This window comes from Boleophthalmus pectinirostris, unplaced genomic scaffold (assembly GCF_026225935.1).
Source record: "Boleophthalmus pectinirostris isolate CB_2022bp ecotype Guang Dong unplaced genomic scaffold, ASM2622593v1 HiC_scaffold_15, whole genome shotgun sequence".
Classification (NCBI taxonomy): Eukaryota; Metazoa; Chordata; class Actinopteri; order Gobiiformes; family Gobiidae; genus Boleophthalmus; species Boleophthalmus pectinirostris.
This window is the reverse complement of record NW_026571070.1, coordinates 16481426-16500121: the sequence shown is the minus strand read 5'-3', so window position 1 is coordinate 16500121 and position 18696 is coordinate 16481426. Positions and strand designations below refer to the sequence as shown.

The following is an 18696-nucleotide window of genomic DNA, read 5'->3' as shown; positions in this document are numbered from 1 at the left end:
TTGAGAGAGAGAAATGCTGAATAAGTGCACTGTGTAACTAAAAAATAATTGTTTGTATAATTGTGATTTCAATATTGACCATAATAATCGCGATGATGATTTTTTCCATAATCGAGCAACCCTACACATAGCCTATATATAATTCTCAAAAAAATTTAAACAAAACATTGTGCACCTGATATGCACCTGAGCATTTTCATATATTAAGAAAACAGAGTTCAAAACAACTGGCTTTAAACTATTTTAAAAATCCCTTCACACCCAAATTCCTTCACCTTCAAAACAGTTGGCCTAATAAATCACTGAAGTAGAAAATATAGTTCTTCTTTTTGTGGTTGGTTTAAATGTTTTAAATGCAGGTGGTTAATTAAAGTTAGTAGGCCAGGACGTCCATTTGCAAATATTGTGAAACCTTTCAGGACAAAGAGACACAATTTGAAACACCAAATCTTACCATTCAAGGACTCAAACTGTTTTCTGATCTATGTTATAATGTTTCCTCGTCAAAAACAGACCTGGAGTTTTGTTTCGTTCCACTCACACATGTTTATTACACAAACCCTGCATATTTAGGCCACGTTCTTTTCTCAAACCAAAAACACTCTGCTTCACCTTGTGATGTCACATGGAAGTACAGGAAGTGCTCCACTGTGTTTTTAAACACCATGCACCCAGACGTGGCACTACCATTAGACAAATTTAGGTGGCTGTCTAGCCCCAACCAGTGCTCTTAGTGCCACTAATGGCCAAGGCCTCAATTTGATTTTCTCTCAATAAGACACTAATTGAGTGTAGTTTACTTTTAAACAATAATCATGAGAAAAATAATAAATAATAATAATAATTTGTAATGGATGTAAGGAGTGTAGGGGGCTACCTAACTAATAGAACAAGTTTCCAACCCACCATAATTCAAATAAATAGAGATGTGCATGTCTAAAGAACAAGGGGGAAAAACAGACAATAAATATATTAAAAACAAAAAAACAAAGCAAAACAAAACAAAACAAACAAACAAACAAACAAACAGTACATTATAGTGAGTGCCCCAAACTCAAGTTATCCCCCAAAATATTAACTCCACCACTCCATGCACCATCACTAGAATCACGTGGATAATGTCAGTGCTGGAATTGCCGATCTCTACTTAACTAAAGGTAAAAAGTCGCCTTTAACTGAAAACTTGAAAACTACCACTTCATAACATCACAAGGTGGAATGCAACAACATTTTGATATTTGGAGATGTGGACAGACTAATAATAAGATAGTCAAACTTGTGAATGAAACAAAACACGACTGCAGGTATGTTTGGTATGTTTTTGATGAGGTAACAACATTATAACACGGCAAGAGTCCATTTTGCGTAATATGTAGTCGTGGATGTAAACAAGGCCCATTTATTTTTGGATTGTCTGATTGAATAATAAGTTCTTAATCAGGCCTTAGTTACTCAACAGAGACTTCTTGAGACTAAACTTGCATGTAATGTAAAATGTAACCACTAGAGGGAGGCGTTACTCAACCAATAACATCCAGATTTCAGAGCGCGAGGCGAGGGTCAGGCGTTCAATTCAATCAGCGGACACTGTAAGTAAATAAGCAGGTCTGTTTTATTCATGTTGCACTTTATGTTGGAAAACAATATCAAAGAGCTCATGTCTGTTAAAATCCGACACCACAAAGCAATTAAACACAATAGTAGGCTTACACACAACTGTATACGATTTCAGAGACCACACAAAGACGATTTTCGGTTAATTAGTAATATGATGCGTTATAAAACAAATAAATTCAGTTCTAATATATGAATGTGTCCATATGGTTGTATTTCCAGGACAGTCCCGGTGGTTGTAGGACCCTTCCCCCTCCTCTTTCTCCCTCTCCTCGCGCTCCCCCTCCTCCCTCTGTAAAGATGCAGCGGGACAGTGGTAGTGGTCCTGACTCCTGACGCACACGAGGAGACGCGCTCATCACGAGAGCACGCCGGGAATCTCTCTCTCCCTCTCTCTCCATCTTTTTCTCTTTTTGTTTTTCTTACTGGGACCCTGCGATTTTTTTTTCCTTTTGTTTGTTTGTTTTTCAACATTTGGCGGCTTCTTTCCCATCAGATGAGCGTGGACTGTTTTGGCAGCATGACGGAACCCGCGCCGTTCGTTTGTGGATAACAATGATGATGGCACGATTCAAACGCACATTGTCGCGGAGTTGCAGCTGAGGATTTCACTCAAAACTCGGACTGGACCTCTCCTCAGTGATGGAAACAAATGAGATCGTGCTGCTCAAACTTTTCGTTGTTGGGATTTTGGGTAAGTTTGTGCGTAATTATTGCATTTCACTCATTGTGATAGTGTCATAGTGTTTCTTAACGGGCCCTTGTTACGCTATTTTATGATTTAAGTTGCTTATGTTGCTTCATCATCAAGGCACCTGGAGTTGTATTTTGTATCATTCACACATGTTTAACACACAAATCCTGCATATTTATGAGTTCTTTTCACAAACAAAAAGTGCTCCACTATGTTTTTAAACTCCATACACCTTCAGTAAGATCATTTGGATAATTTCAGCCATAGAAAAGGCAGTTTCTACTCAGATAAAGGAAACAGGTAGCTGTTAACTTGAAAATTACCTCTACATGACATCACAAAGTGAAACAGAGCATTTTGAGCTTTGGAGATGCAGACAGATTAATAATGCAGGATTACTGAAACATGTGTGAATGAAACAAAACACAACTCCAGGTCTGTTTTGAGGAGGAAACAGCATTATACCCTCACTGTTTTGCATAATATAAAACCTTTAAACATTGGAATGACGTGACAAGACAGTAGGCTGTACTTACAAGCACTTCAGAGCAGGTGCGTGTCATTTCAGTGTGTAGGGCGTTACACACAGAATATAGAGCAACATAATTATGAAACAGTTCACTTGGCATCCATCACTAAATAGAACTACTACATTATTCTTGTTTTTGAATGGGGCACTGGCAGAATACAATTGTTTCCATGTATTTGTTTACACCGGTTCTAAAGTACTTTTGAATGCAATACAATAAACAAAGGACTGTCTTTTCAAATTCTGAAAGCAATTTTTTTTCAAGAAGAAATTTGAACCATATTTAAACAAAAATGCCTAACAGAAATGAGATGATAATTGTGTTCGATCATTTTAAACCTACAATATTGTGTTTTAATTAAATTATTAGGTTAATTTTGTGAGCTTTAAAGATTCCTTGTGTTGAAAATGAATAATATGGGACCGACACATATTCTTGTAATGCTCTTATAGCGACAATGGCAAGAACTTGGAGAGTGCAGATGCTTTTTTTTTAGTCTTTGTGCAGTCAGAGTCTTGCTGCCAGAGAAAATGTAATATTTTCTTCTTAAATCAATACAAAATTAGATGTGATTTTTACAATTCACAGCACAGTTTGAGCCTTAAAGGTGCTATGTTACGTGAAGCTGACTCTTGAGAGCTTTAGGCCACATTGTTACCTCATCATAATCATACCTGGAGTTGTGTTTTGTTTTATTCACACATGTTTGAGAAATCCTTTATTATTAGTCTGTCTATATCTCCAAAAATGAAAAGGCTCCAATGCACCTTGTGTTTTCAAGTTAAGAGCGTCCTTTTACCTTCTGTTCAGTAGAGATTGGCAGTGCCGGGGCTGAATTGATCCAAATGCTTCTAGTGAAGGTGTATGGACAAACAAACAAAATACAACTCTATGTACGATTGTAATAAGGAAACAACATTATAACACAGATCAGGAAAAAGCGTAATATGGGTCCTTTAATAATTTGGACCCTGCTTATGATTGTATTACATAATGGACCCTACTGTAAGTGAACTGTACAATTTCAGCCTTAAGCAAGTAAGCTAATAGACATGGACGAATCATCAATTTTGCTTCTTTAAACTCTCCTTGCGTCGAACTCCCGTCTATAATCCAATCCTTTACATTTACACTTACTTAATCAGCACTTATAGCCTGAGTATCACCAGCGCTCATGGACCACTGGACATACCTGACCTATATCTCTAACCAGTGTGTGCCTCGTTAACCCGCAGAACAGAGACCAAGTCATGGATGAAATCATATTACATGTGAATCGTGGAAGTGAGAGGTGGTGATTCTATTCGCACCAGTCCACAAAGGAGCTGTCAACACGAAAGCCTCTGTTTTGGTGTTGGGCTGACGCTTTATTGACCTGTATTAATTATAATGGCTGTTCAACGCTGCGGATCAGTGTCAGTCTGGTGTAAGATTGTTTATTCATTTTTAAAGGGCCTACATGAAGCCAAATTTACTCTTATGAGCTGTGTTATAATGTTGCCCCATCAAAAACAGAGCTGAACTTGTGTTTTGTTTCATACACGCATTTTTGAGTAACGTTTTATTAGTCTGTCTACATTTTCAAAGTTCAAAATGCTCGTTTCCACCTTGTGATGCCATGACACTGTAGTTTTCAAGTTAACGGCTGCCTTTTACCTTTTATTCAGTAGAGATCGTCAATTCCAGGGCTGAAATTATCAAACATTTTCTAGTGAAGGTGTGTGGAGTTTATAAGGTGGAACAAAGTGTTTTCAGTTTGAGAAAATAACACAATTTCAGGTGTGTTTTTGATAAGGAAACAACATTATAACATACATAACATTAAACTGTATGTGATTGAGTTTTTTGCGATTAAGTGATTTTTTTTTGGATCCTTGGGAAATTATCCACTATGTATGATTATCACAAAATAAACAAACAAAGCTGCAATAGTGTTTTCCACATGAACTTTTGATTCAGGTTTTTTATTCCAATAAATTTTTGCATGTATGACTGATCCCAAATAATCCCACATTGCATTATCGAATATCTAATGGTTGTATTTCCTATTTTGGACTCGTTAGATTTGAAGTAAACAAAACAGATAATGGTTTTGCTTTATCACTTTCCACAAGAAACTTTCCACAAATGTTTAATATGTTTTAAGTTTTTTGCCTTTATTTTGGTTCCAAAGCCGACACTGCCAATGATTCATTCATCTAATCAGAAAAGAGGCTGTGTTTTTGAAGTTTTATTATCTTTGTTTTCCAAAATTTCTCATGATTTTAGTTTTGTTTCTCATGTGTTTTGAGTGTATCAGCTACATTTCTGAAATCATTGCCTGGCTTGTCTCTGGAGGTCAGTAAACGCACCATAGGGACTATTGATTTTTTGTCATTATAATCTTGAACACAGAGATCTCTGCTCTGAAAGCACCTCTGGTTTGAAAGAAAACTTTAGAGACCTCGGTTTTTTATTTTGTTTTTGTGAATGAACGCGGGTGTATTGATTGGTTGTGTTAGATGATACCAAATTGCTCTGTATTGTGCTGAGATTTGAAATGACCATTAGATTGCTTTTCTTAAAAATACAAAATGAGCCACTTGGGAGCTGTTAGGCTGAAATAACACTTGTCTCTCTGTATTTGACTCCTTTTAAAAGATAATTCTTCACTGTTTAGACTTGATTTGACAGGATGACTCAAAAGTCCCTATAGAAAAGACAACAAGAGGCATCCAGCAAATCTTGTCTAATCTTCAAAGGTTTCAGCTCCATGTTATCTGACATTTTGAGGCCATTTCACCATTCAAAAGTTAAAATTTCACTATGTAACTTTTTGGTTTGGGTCCATCACCTGCTTGTTTCTATGGACATGTCATTGCTCTGCCTGGAATGCTCCACAGTATGACATTAAACAGCTACTTTACATTTATTAAATTACAGGTGGTTTAATTGTTCAAAAATACCTAGAAAAACAGGCATTCTGACTGTGAACGGCGTCGCCTCTCCACAAATCTGACCTGTAACTTGATATGATTTGGTCTCCAGGAAGAAGAAAGGTGTAATACCATAGTGTGAAATATTTCAGACAAAGGAATAACATGTCCATGGAGACAAGCAGTTAATGGACCCTCCACAAGAAAAAGTTTTTGTAGATATTTTTGACGAATAAAACCACCTACAATTGAATAAATGTAAGGTGGATATGTTATGTCATATTGTGGAACATTCTAAGCCAAGGGTCACCAAACGTTTTTCTCTGGGGGCCACATTTTCGCTCTTGACTGTGATGGGGGGCCAGGGTCAGGTCGGCCGTATAACAGAATTGTATGACCCTGACGACACAGATTCTTTGAAAACCACCACACTTTCATATCAGACAAACTGCACAGTCCTTACACTGAACAAAAATAATCCTTCGTTCCACTGTTGTTTGAAAACTCTGCACTCTCTGTCAATTTTTCCTACTTTAACATGAGCCATTTTGCTGTCTTTAACTGCACTACAGAACTCTGCGTGTGCGTCGACTGTCACTGTTTGATCTCGAGCTTGTCAGGTGACAAAAATTCGGCAGCAAATGTAAATAAGTCATATAAATATTTAAATATAAATATAAATTCTACATATAAATATATTTTTTTAATTGAAAAAAATTAACCAATACAAGATGCAGATGTGTTATTATTTGCTAAAAAGTAATAATAATAATAATTAAATCCTTTTGAGGATTGCCTCATAGGGCCAGTTCAAGTGGTGGGGGCAAAGGGGCTGGGGGGCGGTCAAAGGGGCGTGGCAGCCCGGAGTCGGCTGGCGGGCCTTAGTTTGATGAACCCTGTTCTAAGCAGAGCAATGACATATCCATAGAAACAAGCAGGTGACCAACTTTAAGGTTTGCTGGCACCTGGTTGGTTAATAGTTGGGGGGAGGGGCCTGGTAAAATGATTCACTCTGTAAACATGAGCGAGGGGAGGGCGTGAGTAACCTCCTTAAGATGAGCCATTTGGACTTGAGCCATAAAACAGCTGTAGCCCTCAGTACAGTGTGCATAAAGCAGAAAAATATTCCATTGAAGAAGCTAATGCATGCTAAGATATGCAGAAATGAGCACTGGAACAAAAAGTCATGCTGTAGTCCCTGATGCAAGACTCTAACTGTAGAATTTTGATCATGGTTTAATCCTGGTTGGAGCCTCTTTAGTCTTGATGTACTAGATTTAGTTCTGCTCTAGTCTAGTTAATCCTGGTCTAGTTTAAATAAGGTTTAGTTCCAGGATTATTCAAAGACTCTCAAAGCACTGTGCTCATTAGTCATTCACTGCACACTCGGTGGTGGTAAGATACTTCTGCGCCTTTGGGTTCACACAGTTTTTTTTTTGTTTTTTTTTCATACTAGGCAATGCGGTGTTTTGTGTCTCGCCAAAGCACACAACGACAGAACTTGGTCAGAGCGGGAATCAATCCTCAGACTTTCGGGTTGAGGGATCACTGCTCTAATCACTGAGCCTCTCTCGCCCACAGCTTAAAAAAAAAAAGTTAAAATGCTGAAAATATTGTAATATTTTCCAAATTTGCCCACAGGACTGTCTGAAACTCCGAAACCCAGTTAAACCTGTCAAAAGTTTTATTTCTCCAAATTTCCATGAATCACTGAATTCTTGGGGGAAAGTTGGGTTCTGCAGTTTTTTAATTTTCATCCAATCAAGATCCAATAGTCAGTGATTGATTTACTTGGGGTATTTCAATCAAGGTACAACCAATCCTCTGTTAGTTAAAGTGATTTAGAGCAGAGTTCAGGCTTTGGAAGAAACAATTTGACTACGTGTTAAATGACAATGATTAAATGTTAAAATTAAGATGGGAACCCAGACTGATTTGTTTTTAACAGGATAAATCAATCGATCAAAGCTGAAAATCAACTTTAATTTACATTTTTAGATTACCCAGCCCTATTAGAAAGTCTCTGAAACTACAACCCATCGTCATGCATTTTAATATGGCTGCTTTCTAAAGTGGAGTATTTTTTCCATCCATTTATTCCCAGTAGAAAGTTAGTGTTGTGTTGGAAGTCTGACATCACTGGCTCCCTGACTCCGGTGTTTGGAGTGTACTATCGTGGACTTTGCAGCTGAGACTTGAGCGGAGGGTCCCATCTGTGACATAGAGAGAGTTTTTCAGTGGAGACCGTGGAGCATCTGTTCACCCAAATAAACACCTCTCCTCTTCCTCTCCTTCCTCTTCCACTCCGATCGGGAAACGCCCCAGGGCCCTCTGCTTTTCCTCTCTCTTTCCTTCTTCCTCTCTCTCCTTCTCTACCTCCCTCTGCCCGTTCAGAATACACTGCTCAAGTTTAGATGTAATCACAAACTTGTTATTGAGAAAAAATACAGGAGGATTTTGGAATATGTTATTGCGCCTCTGAAACACTTCTTGTGCAAGTATTAAAAATTCGTCAGTGATTTTCCCCCCCCATTTTTTCTTTCCTTTCTTTGTAATTGTGAAGATAGTCTTTCCTTGTTAGGGTAGGTGTAAGTCATATCTGTGGAAAGGTGTGACCCTCTGCTCGCTGTATAAGTAGTGCTTTATCTGAAAAACAAAAGCTCTAATAGTATTTTGGATTTCAATCATACGCTGTATATACTAAATTCACATTCTCTCTGTATTTCCTGCTGTGAGCGTCATCATTTTGATCTTAAAATGTCTGCATTAACTCACTCTACATGATTTTTATTTCTCTCTTTTGCCCGTAAATCAATAACTTTACATAATAAGGTCACACTCCCTTAGTCCACTTCTTTATACAGTCTATGGTTTCACTGTACATGGGAATTTGAATCTTGAATTTTGGATGTATGTTTGGTTTGGAAAAATGCCTAAAACCCAACTTCATATTATAATATCTTTACTGCATCGTATAAAGCTGCTTCTTTCAGACTGGATATTGCTTACGGCTCCAGAGGGGAGTATGAGACTGTGATTTGGAGATGTTCACAGCTACACTTGGGACATCTCTGTATCCTGCTTTTAGTGTTCACTTATTCAAATTTAAACCCCACAGTATTCATGTAGAGCATAAAACATTCAAAACAAATACTTCTTAGTGGTCGCACATAAACCGAGCGGTGTAATATGATAGCGGAAAATGTGTTTAGACCCAAATGAAAACTGATTTGGGAAGAGTGCCCAGAAGGGAGTTTCTGATCTTACTTTGGTTTCTTATTTGGTACTCAGGCTAACACTAAAGTTGATGGTTTGATACCTGCTTGCATTGCATATTGTTGTTTTCTAGGGCAAGACACTTAGGCCTGTCAGGGTAATTACTATTTCGACTTATCGTTCAGTACATAAAAACTAGAACAATATATTTTGAGGCTCAGTATTTATCGTGTGTACAATTTCTTTGCAAGTGAAGAGTTTTTTTTTTCCATTTTTATGTAATAATGAAAGATTATTATCAGTCCAGAATTTTGGACATAGGACCTCATTTCCAAATGAACCAGAGTGTTGGAGACGTGTGGAGGCACTTTTTTAAATATTCCATCCAGTCCTTGTATTTGCAGAGGTCACTGGTGCTAGGCTAGTGCATGCCAATGGTCATAGTTAGCCTGCCACTAAACACCTGAAGCAAATTTATTATTATGCCAAACTGTTGATGTGAATGTCTGTGTTGTTAGAATAATGTGTGAAATAAAACTAACCTGGCATCGCATGAATCGTTGCATGTTGAGGGACTATGTTCTCATATATCAGTCTGCTGCTGTCAAGCTTTCTATCTGGAAGTATAACTCGCTACTGCTGCTCAGACATAAATCCTTCAAATGCAAGGTTAGTTTTATTTCTAAAATTATTCTATCAATACAGACATTCACATTGACAGTCTGGTGTAATAATAGATTTGCTTCGGGTGTTTTGTGGAGTGGGTAAGACTGTTTGTAGTTGCAGGCTAACTATGGCCATTGACATGCACTAGCCTAGCACCAGCGACCTTTGCAAATACAAGGACTGGATGGAATATTTATAAAAGTGACTCCACACGTCTCCAACACTCTGGCTAACTAGAAAATGAGACCCTATGTCCAAAATTCCGGACGGTCCCTTTAAGGTGCAGAAGGTTGGATCAATACATTTTATAGCTAATAATTGGTTCTTTCTGCTGTTTTTTATTGCAACTCAGATCTTTTAATAAAATTGTATATTTAAAAATAGATTACTGGGATTATCCTGCTTTGTGTCAATGAGTAAATCAATTTCAATATTTGTGTTTTTCACACACACACACAAAAAAAAAACATTACAAAATACATTCTCATTGTCAGCATGTAGTCGCCTCTGCACGGATCTGACTTGTAACTTGGCGTTGTAGTGTCGCTTGCTTCTTTGGAAATGGATACGTTTAATGCCGTGCTGTTGAAAATTCCATGCAAAACAAGGACATCTCCATGGAAACAAGCAGTTGGAGGACCCCTGACTAGGAAAGTTACACATTGCTCCTTTAATTTGAGTTTTTGTGTTCCTATTATGTCTTTAATAAGCACTATTATTCATTACCCTTGACATCCTGCAGACACTGGCGTCCTCTGAGAATAAAATACTGCATATAGTCAGACACGACTTTGAATAAGCAGTGTTCTTCCGTATATTCAGGCAGTTCTGTTGACCCTGTATTTCCGTGATGTCCACTGACAGTGACTGGACACTTCAGTTATATAAGAGGATCTTGATGGACAGACAGCGTCACATCAGAGCTCCCATTGGATCTAAGCTTTGGCAGAAGTGTGTTAAGAGCTTTATTAATGTTTCAGATGCCTCTTAAAGATTGATGCACAGGCCAGGACTTGAACTTGCTCTGGTTTTTCTCATCTTGGAGATCGTCACTGCTCAAAATGAACACACTGCTGTTTATCAGAGGCACCATATGGTCAACACACGCTTCATTTGCTCACTGCTTACAACAAAGGAATTATCTATGTACTACATCATCAAGAAGAGGCAGGTGCAAATAAGCAAGCATGTCTCCACTTGTAAAGGGAAGTGATTGCTTAGTGCCAATCTCGTACTGTTGTAAATTCAAGACAAAAGTACCAAGGACATTTTCAAATACTAGAAACGATCATCTAGAGTTTAAATGCAACACTTTTCACTAACCAAATATACTACATATGTTTTTTGCAATCCCAACTTTTACTATTTAGCCTAGGTATTATTAGGACCTGACTGATATATCGGTTGGCCAATATTATCAGACGATATACTTGGAGACATATCGGCTATCGGCCTAAATCTTACCAATATGGGCCGAGAGTCCACGTGGGCATGTTATACCTCATTATAAAGCTTAGACTCTCTATATTATGTCCATTTAATCCAATTTACAGACACATAAATGTCCTATAAAGTGACTATAGTGGCTGTACACATGTTACTGGACCTGCACTGATATATAACTGTGCTGTGAATAGAGGTGTGAATGATCAGCATTTACGCATAATTAATTACCGCGGCATGCACACATTTACCGCTAAAGGCTGATAACGGTAGTTTACTTTCTTTATTGGCTAGAATGTCACGCAAAAATGCCATTAGGCCGACCTACCCGATTGTCTTTAAATATGACTTTAAAGAGCCAGAATAATAATAAATGTAGCCTAAATAAACCCAATATAAAATCCAGTAGAGTCAGACCTAAGTTTTATAATCAACTGAAGATGTAGAGTGAATTTTTACTTCACTAAATATATCGATTTTTATATCAGCTATCGGCTCCTCCAACTCCCATTTTTATCAGTATCATATCGGCTGCAAAAAAATCTATATCGTTCGGGCCCTAGTTATTATACTTACTGTACTATTACTATGTATACTGTATTCTACCTGTGATATTATGTTGGTTGTTCAGTTTTGTAAAACAATTATAAGTACACTAGGTAATTTATCATATGGAGGGTGGGTCACCTGCTTGTCCCTATGAAGCTTTTCCAAGAATGCTCCACAGTATGGCATTCATCCTGCCTGTGTCCAAGGAAACAAGTAGGTTACTGTACCAGGTCAAGTTACAACTCAGATCTGTGCAGAGGAGATCCTGCTCACAGTAAGAACCAGAGACTGTATAAAAATGTGGACTAAACGAGTGCAACGTCACCCAGAGCATTCAGCTCCACTCAAATTAAGCTCCCGATGCTAAGAGTTACAGGAGTGAATTTGGAGGCAGGCTCAGTATTTGGAAATCTGACCAAGAGTATCATAGCAACCACAAGAGCCAATCATGATTGAGGTTGCTAAATGTACCTGCCCTTCTCACCAGAAAGCAGGAAGGGGGCTTATTTAGTTGCTACCGTAAACGGGAGCGATCTTGGGGAATAAAGGCATCTGATTGGTCCATTATTTATGTTCATGTCTTGATTTAGGGACAAAATAGTGAAATGAAAAATTCAGGATCATGTAGAGCAGGTTAATATAAACGTTTTAAGACCAAAATGGTGAGCCTCACAGCAGCAGGAGAGGAGCGACAAGATCCAAATGTAAGTCAGTTGGAGCCAGAGTCAGATGAAGCTGGAAGAGCTTCCTGGAGCACTTCCTTCCATGTTTTTTAAAGTATTTTAGTTTGTTTTTTGTGTGTTTTGTTTTCATAAAAAATATAAACATAGTATGAGACATTCCAGGCAAAGCAGCTTTATCTCTGTGAAAATAAGCAGGTGTCAAACCTTCTTCCGGAAAAGTTGCATACTGCTCCTTTAATTTCCTTTGTCTGACAATCACTGTTTTGAATTGTTGTCATCAAACGTTTCTTCTCTATAACTATTGCGTATTTATTTTTACCTACAACTAAATATAGAGTAGAAGCCCTTGAGAAAGAAATAAAAACATTTACTTAAAACAGCTTTCCTTTAAATTGGCAAAAATATAAAATATACTACAAGTCTACAACAGCACAACCACAACCCTTATGTTTGGTGCCAGAAATTACTGCTATTTCCAAAGTGGCTGTGGCTAACGCTAGCTTCCATTACCTGACCCCACGGCTAACATCAAGCAGGGGTCACAGACGGTGCATTTCAGAGCAAAGTTAGAGCAGGGCCATTATCACAGCGCTGTGTTTTGATCTCAGTGAAGAATAGGCTGAAATGAGATCTGCTGAAAAACACTGACCCAAAGGTGAAAGGACAAAATGTTAATGAAATGAATTGAAAATTAGAAGAGACACGACAAAGGTCTCAATGACTGAATTTTTTTTCTCACTGTATATTCTGTTAACATAATTTTATAGAGTAGGCATGGATAAATAAATATTCTCATTCTCTGGTCTAGAAAAATTGTTTCCTCATCACAAACAGAGCTGGAATTGTGTTTTGTTTCATTCACACATGTTCAGCACACAAACCCTGTATATTTAGGTTCTTCTCTCAAACAGAAAACACTCTGTGCCACGTTGTGATGTCATGTGGTAACACAGGAAGTGCTCCACTGTGTTTTTAAAGTCCAAGGGTTAGGGTTAGGGTTAGGGTTAATAATTAATAATTTTAATTAATAAATTAATAATTAATAATAATTTTGATTATTTCATTTTTGGAACTGCCGCTATTGAACAAAAGCTAAAATACAGCTGAAAACTAAAACTTACAACTACCACTTCATGACATCACAAGGTGGAGCAGAGCATTTTCAGCTTTGGAGATGTAAACAAACTAATATTAAAGGGATAGTTTTGAATTTTGAGCATGGAGCCTCATATAGCCAGAGTGTTGGAGACGTGTGGAGACACTTTTTTAAATATTCCATCCAGTCCATCCAGTATTGCAGAGGTCACTGGTGCTAGGCTAGTGCATGTCAATGGCCATAGTTATCATGCCACTAAAAACAGTCTTACCCACTCCACAAAACACCCAAAACAAGTCTATTATTATGAAAGACTGTTGATGTGAATGTTTGTGTTGGTACAATAATGTTTGAAATAAACTAACCTTGGATCACATGAATTGTGAATTGTCGCATGTTCAGAGACTATTTTCTCATATATCAGTCCGCTGCTGCCAAGCTTTCTATCAGCAAGTACAACTCCCTGCTGCTGCTCAGACATAAATCCTTCAAACGCAAGGTTGGTTTTACTTCTAAAATGATTCTATCGACACAGACATTTACATCAATAGCCTGGCGTAATAATTGTTTTGCATCGGGTGTTTTGTGGAGTGGGTAAGACTTGTTTTTAGTGGCAGGATAACTATGGCCATTGACATACACTAGCCTAGCACCAGTGACCTCTGCAAATACAAGGACTGGATGGAATATTTAAAAAAGTGTCTCCACACATCTCCAACACTCTGGCTAACAACAAAATGAGGTTCTATGTCCAAAATTCCAAACTGCCCCTTTGAAGGGTTACTCTAAAATTTCTCCATAGAAAAGCCATACTGTGGAACATACCAGGGATAACATTAACATCTCCATGGAGACAAGCAGGTGGCATATTATCCACCAGAAAAATGACATAGTGCACCCTTAAAATATTAAAACATGTAACACCATTATGTGGCCAATCATTTTTCCTCTATTACACATATTTTCTGTGATTTCATGTAAATGCCAGACGATTAGTAATCTTACTAAGTGCTTGCTTCCCACCTGCCTCTACAGAATGATCTAATGAACTCAGCCACAGCAGAGGGATGTTATCAGAGCATAACTAGCTTCATTAGCGGACTTGTTAGTTCCACTGTATGCTCCTTGTACACACCTGGAGCCTCACAGAAAAGCATTGGAGCGTGAAGCATCAGCGCAGGTGATGAGCCATTTTAATGTGTGTATTCTATTAACACAAGCTATACACAAGGGAGATAATGGTTTAATATGTGTATTCCATTAACACAAGGTTTACGGAAGAGAAAAAGGGGTTCACTGGCTTTGACCTCCATGGACTGAAGATAAGTACATTTATTGAAGTTGGATAATACGTTTTGTTGTTAACTTCGCTCTGCATTTTGGAAGATTTGGTTCAAGGTAGTTTCACATTACATTTTATTTTTCAGTGTAAAACTGTATTACCTTTACAAAAACATTAATTTACTTTTTTTGATCTCACCAATTAGTTCAAATTAAAGCAGTTGGTGGTCCACTGCCAGCTCTTAAGTGCATACAGCCGCTGTGTCCTTGGGCAAAACACATCATCCACCTCGCCTAGGTTTTCTTAGCTCTCAGCCTTCTAGGTGAATAAGCAGAACCTTTTACTGCAAGTTTTTTTTTTTATCTACCTTGATAAACTCAATATAAAGGGCTGGTGTCTCATTTGAACCTGTTATATATGCACATATTTGATTCACAACATTAACCACCATCAGTCTATGGCCCTTAATCTGTGTTTTGATATGTGGTCCTTGATGAACAAAGTTTGGACACCCCTATCTAGTCTATATGTGTGCGAAAAAATGTGATGGGTGGGGACATTACCAACTGACCAACTGATAGGTTAGTTATACTTACTTACTTGTAGGTTGCGGGATAACAGCAATGTAGCTTTTTTGAATTTGTAGCAGATTTCCCTTTGCTTGTTGGTGATGAAATATTTGTGAGGTATGTCCATACATTTTATCAGTAGAGTCCGGGTGCTCACAGCGCACGATTAGGGCCCCGTTTTTGAGGTGCACTTGTGGTGATAGTCACTCTTTTTCCATGGTGACTCATTATAAGGCAAATTTAATTGAAGATGAAGCCATTTAAGTTCCTTTTGGTGCGCAGCATCTTCACTCACGCCTGCTCAAGCCGCCATCTTGGGATGCTGGCCCTGTTCTGCCGCTTCCCCATTTTATGCTCCTGGCACCACTAATGACATCACTCTGTTGCAGTCAGTGAAATAGCGGCAGGGGTAACCCTGTCGTCATATCACTGAATACATCTCAGAACGTCTAATAAACAAAATGTGAACTAAAACATGTTAAATTAATACTACTGAGTTTGGAAAAACATCAGAATAAATGTATATTTTTGTTTATTAAAATAAAATGGCAAATATTGGTAGGGACTATTTTGTCTTCCTCAAATATTGGTTCTGACATGTCCCCACCGTCCCTATGCACACATACGACCTTGTTGTTGCCACAGATTTGTAGCCATGTTTATGTTGGTCTGTCCCAGGGCTGCTTTGGCTACATGTTACCACCACCAAGTACATTAGTGTATGGGAGTGAGCGAATAATAATACATGAGATATTCAACTTTGAGCATCAGATTTTACAAGATTATTTCTTCTTCTTCTTCTTTTCTATACCCCCTTTCCCATAGGTACCTTCACAATAGCACAGGCAAATCTTTGAGTCTTAAGGAAAGTTTTACTATTTCCAGTTTTGACAGTGAATCATATTACTGGTGTGCTTTTGAGCTGCTCCCCCTGCTCCATTGCACCCATCCTGAGACACTGGTGTGTAAAGTTTCCTCTGCTTTGGTGAGAGACGCTTTCTTCTTATTTATGAAGCGAGGGTCTGATTCTCTGAAGGCCCAAATCTTCTTTTAAGCTGATACCAAGTTTTTTTTTATTTTTTCTTCAGTAAAACCAATTCCAGACTCAAAATTCAAACTACAAACATATTAGGCAAGTGGATATCTTCCTGACAGTGGAACGAAAATAACACTACACTACACAGTATGATACTTTGCAGCCTGATATCATCAACATTCCCTGGGGTTGTAAATCTAACTGTAGGCACTGCTCTGTCTGAAGCTCTGTTACTCAAATTAGACTTAATCTGAACTTTATTTTAAGGCAGTCTGACCAAAAAGAGTTGTTTTGGCTGGAAATACATCAGGCGAGACGATTTGTGCTGTTAAACAAGTCTCCCACATACTCACCTTTTTTTGTTGAAAATCAAACACCTAAACAGGACCATGATTGCTAGTATGATTGCTATTGATCACAGACTTATGAAAATGTGTTGGTTAAATCCATTTTGTATTTTTTCTTGAGATTTCAGACTATATATATAAAAATATATATGTGTGCATTATATCACCATGGTAACTGTAGAGAAAACCAATGATAAGCTAAAAATGTGCTTTATTTCTTGTATTTTCTGGAGCAACGAAATGGCAGATTTTAGTTTTACAGGACTTGCAGAGCTGTATCATACTGGAGGTAACTGCTACGATTTTGTCATAGAAGCTCCATAAAAGAAAATGTGCTCCTGCAAAGAAATCCTCAATAGGCTACAAATCAAACGTAAACTAATAGGTCCTCTATTTTCTCCCCGTCTAAGGGTGTGTTCACATTTTTCAGTATTTGGTTCTAAATTTAGTCATTTTTAGTCCCGATATGGGTTTCGAGTTTAGTCCTCATTTGTGATGTGGTGAATGTGGAAAAGACAAAGTTATTTCAGTTTTGCCAAATTTTTCAAGATTTTGGAGAAAATAACAATAAATTGTCTATATCAGTAAGATGACTGCACTGAGCTGGTTTGTTTTGATTGTCCAAGGACAGATATCCTGATTCATCAACAGGTTTCACTTTGTGGAAACCGTCCGATCTTGCAGCATTAGGATTTGTTCACTCAACAGTAGGTGGGAACTTTTTTATTCAACCAATCCGTGCTATTTGGTTGTGCCATACGTGATGTGCCAAATCCCGTAGGAAGAAGGGCAATAATGTCTTTCCCCTTGATACAATTCACCAAACATTTTCTTTGTTCTGGTTTTAAATCCTTGATCTTGGGAATCATTGCCAACACAGAATTGATGGCTTCATCTACATCCATCTCGACCGCTTTGTTTACTGTTGTGCTTCACAGCTCTTCGCTGATTGGCTGGTGCGTGGTCTACAACTTCTGTGGTCCTTGCAAACTGTCTAGTGTATTCTGATTCCTGACCTAGTCACTGGAGAGAAATGAAATTGAGCAGAGGCACTAGGTGATGCCAGAATGGCTAGAGGAAAGAGCCGATGACACGAACAAATACAACAGGGTCTGGAGCGCAGAACTGATACTGGGGGTGTAATGCTAACAGAAGGTACTACAGAAATTCTATTACTCAACAGCAACAACATGCTTTATTTCTTGTATTTTCTGGAGCAATGAAATGGCAGAATTTATTTTTTATAGGACTTGCAGAGCTATATCATACTGGAGGTAACTACAATAGTTTCAACAGAGAAACTTCATAAAAGAAAATGAGCTCCCACAAAGAAATCCTCAATAGGCTACAATTCAAACCTAAACAAATAAGTCTTCTGTTTTATTCGATTACAGTGAACTCTCGTCCTCTAGGGGTGTGTTCACATTTTTTATTATTTAGTCCTAAATTTAGGCCATTTTAGTTTTGATATGGGCTTGGGTTAGTCCTGTTTTAGTCCCGTTTACTGTAGTTCTTTATTTTGCATCTGATGTCACCAACATTTCGTGAAGGTGTGATGCTAACTGTAGGCATTGCTCTGTCTGAGGCTTGTTAGACTTTAAAAAGAGCTGACTTAGCAAGACCTATGGCAGGTGAATGCTCATATTGACCACAGGCTCCTGAAAACGTGCTGTTTAAAAACCTTTTGTTGACTGTTTCAGACAGTGTAATGTCACAGCGAAGTATTAATGCGAGAAAAAAAAAATCTACTAGTCCAGATAATGACTTATGATATGGGACTATTGATGTCATACCCTTTATTCAAGTCATCTATCACACATCCATATATTTCCCAGCAGGCAATTTGCTGAAATCATAGTAGCAAAGGTAAAAGTGCTTTTGTTTCTGTGTTACTCTGTGTGTGAGCCTTCACCTCCACCTCCACCTCTGCTAGTCTGTCGTTTATCACCTCATCTGTCCATCCATCACTTCTCCGATCAGGTTTTCTGCTCCCGCTCTCCTCTGCACTGCCCTGGTCCCTCTCCCTTTCTCTATCTCACTCTCACTCTGGAGGAGG

The 18696-nt window shown here is 38.1% G+C and overlaps 1 protein-coding gene across 1 annotated transcript in view; it reads left to right on the top strand.

The window, feature by feature from the left end:
- The first annotated feature begins 1970 nt into the window (after positions 1-1970).
- Positions 1971-18696, top strand: part of LOC110166320 (receptor activity-modifying protein 3) — a 67747-nt gene continuing 51021 nt past the window's right edge. Inside the window, exon 1 of the mRNA XM_020931556.2 lies at positions 1971-2308. Coding sequence (XP_020787215.2) covers positions 2257-2308 — 52 coding nt within the window. The 5' untranslated portion in view covers positions 1971-2256. The remainder of the gene's footprint in view (positions 2309-18696) is intronic.